This window comes from Frankliniella occidentalis, unplaced genomic scaffold (assembly GCF_000697945.3).
Source record: "Frankliniella occidentalis isolate FOCC.00 unplaced genomic scaffold, Focc_3.1 Scaffold594, whole genome shotgun sequence".
In the NCBI taxonomy this organism is placed as follows: Eukaryota; Metazoa; Arthropoda; class Insecta; order Thysanoptera; family Thripidae; genus Frankliniella; species Frankliniella occidentalis.
This window is the reverse complement of record NW_026267710.1, coordinates 12746-15178: the sequence shown is the minus strand read 5'-3', so window position 1 is coordinate 15178 and position 2433 is coordinate 12746. Positions and strand designations below refer to the sequence as shown.

At 55.3% G+C, this 2433-nt stretch overlaps 1 protein-coding gene across 1 annotated transcript in view; it reads left to right on the top strand.

Moving 5' to 3' along the window:
• The first annotated feature begins 748 nt into the window (after positions 1-748).
• LOC113210376 (uncharacterized) overlaps positions 749-2433 on the top strand; it is a 2019-nt gene continuing 334 nt past the window's right edge. The window contains exons 1-2 of the mRNA XM_052275371.1: positions 749-2137; positions 2216-2430. Of these exons, the coding sequence (XP_052131331.1) occupies positions 1655-2137; positions 2216-2430 (698 nt within the window). The 5' untranslated portion in view covers positions 749-1654. The remainder of the gene's footprint in view (positions 2138-2215; positions 2431-2433) is intronic.

Genomic DNA, 2433 nt, shown 5'->3' with positions numbered 1-2433 from the left:
TTTAGCTTTTTGTGTTGGTTTGCCTACTTGAGTTAGGTTTTGGGTTTAGTTAGATTGGGGTTTGTAATACATTTATGTCTATTTCTCTAAAAGTTACGTCTTGAAGAAATATTCTTATTCCTTTTCTTTTTAAAGAAATCGCCCGTAGGGCCTTAAGAGGAGGCTAAAGTCCCGGCCGTCCAGCGCGCTGGCGGGCTCCGCGCGGCGCTCGCAACGCCTTGCACGGGAAGACTTCTCACATTGTTTCTCAAAAACCTGTGTACCGAAAAAATCCAAATTTGGCAGGTGGGTCCTTGAAGGACTAATCTCGATGTCGAACGCATTCGTTTGCCTCCGACATTACCTGTATTGCCTACAATGAACCCATTGACTTGGCCACAACAGTTTTTTTCGTGGGCACTTTTTGCAGAATATCGCTCTGGTACGCTGTAGCCACATCCTTTATCTACATTGTATCAAAATCTGAGATCGATATCTCCAACGGTTTGGCTGAATTCCTGCATACGCCGGACCTCTGCACTGCGAGTTCTGCTCTGATTTGGCATGCACGAGAAAAATGGTAGTACCGGCCCCTATCGTACTACCTCGCCCCTCCTCCCGAACCCCCCTGCCGTGCCCAGGAAGACTTTGCGTTGTAAGCAGAGCTGCTGCCTGCCTGTCCGTCTGCCCGTCTCCGAGGTGGCCAGGCTTCATGAGTCCTGAGTCCATGCCCGGTCGAAGCATGGGGGGGGGGAGGGTGTGTGACGTAGGGGGAATGCCACGCGTTGCACCTACTAGTGTACTGACGAAGCCGACAATCTTACGACGATGATGATTAAAAGCGAATAGCGATCTGTTTTACCGTCGGAAAACAAATGGAGCGAAATGTTTACGGTTTACGACCGGAAGTGATGTCGACCGTGTTCCTACCGCCTCTTGGTACCGCCTGCTTGACACCAGACACAGCAAATTCTTGTGACATGAGTGTCATCGACGCCCTGCCCCCGCCGAAGCCCTTCCCGTCGTGCTCCGCAGTTCGTCTCGGTGAGTCGAAGTGCGAGCGTCTCTACGTGCTGTGTACCGTGCTCGTGCTCATCGAGAGCTGAGTGTGTGGACCGTGTGCGAGTGATTTTAGTGCGATCTTTTCACCATGGGGCGGAAGCCGAACGTTCGCCCGAAGAGCAGAGTGGCCGCGGTGCGGAGGGCGAGGTAAGCATCGCCGCTTCGGCGCGCAGTGTTCTCAAAGTGTACAAGTTTTGTTTGATTACACACGGCTCTCCCAAGGGAACGTCGACATGGGCACCGCCAGCAGCCCGAGCCGCCCGCCGTCGAGCCGCCCCGGGCGGAGCCAGCGTCCCCGCCGCCGCCCGCCCCCGAGCCCGGCGAAATCGAGGCCCGCACTGTTCCAACAGCGCACCGCCCGCCGTCGCCGACCCCGACGGCTCCTGGCACCTCCCGGTGCCACTATGACGCGGAGGAAGGTGCGGGTGCCGCTCCTCGCGCTCTCCCCACCTCCACCCCGAGGGCCCCGCGTGCTCCAGGTGCGGTGTACGAGTTCGACGGGGAGCCTTCACCCATCCAGCCGCGTCGACCCCCGGGACCCCAAAGGCCGAATAAGGACGCGCCCGCCCCCGCCGAGCTGTCTGGCCGCAGAATTGTCAAGATACGCGACTTTATGCGTCAAATCCAGTCTGACCGGCACCCAGGTGGATTTGGATGTTCAATCATGGACAGTTCTTTTGTGAAAGAGCTTCGACGGGGCCTCAGGTCAACATTGGTGTACAAGTGTCGTATGTGCAACAAGGAGACGACCTTGGACACGGACCATTCGGACGACAAGAGCCTCAGCATCAACACCGCTGTGGTGGCTGGGGCTGTCAACGGTGGAGGTGGCTTTGCTAACTTAGACGAGATAGCGGCGGCCATAGACATGCCGTGCATGTCCGCCCCTACGTACATTCTGCATGAACGCAAATTTGGGCGCAAGGTGCAGGAGGCCTTGCTGAAGAAAATGCAAGAAGCAGGCGAGGAAGAGCGTCGTCTGGCCATAGAGGCGGGGGATGTGTGCGAGGACGGCACACCCTGGATCCGGGTAGTCGCGGACGGCATGTGGTGTAAGCGCTGTTACAAGAACAAGTATGATGCTCTTTCTGGATGTGTAAGTAAAATGTTTTTAGCCTTGCTAGTGACTGAAGTGTGAGTCAAAACGATCACTGGTTATGTCCTTACATTTCAGGCGAGTATTGTGGGCTACAGGACTGGAAAGGTCCTTTTCTATGCGGTCAGGAACAAGTTCTGCCAGATTTGTACACTTGCTCGTAAGAGGCGCCGGACACCAAAGCGGCACCAATGCTTCAAAGACTTTGAAGGCGCCAGCACAAAAATGGAGACAGAAATAATTCTGGAGGGGTTCCAGGCTAGTGAAAAAATGCATAAAGTCCGATATCTTGAGCT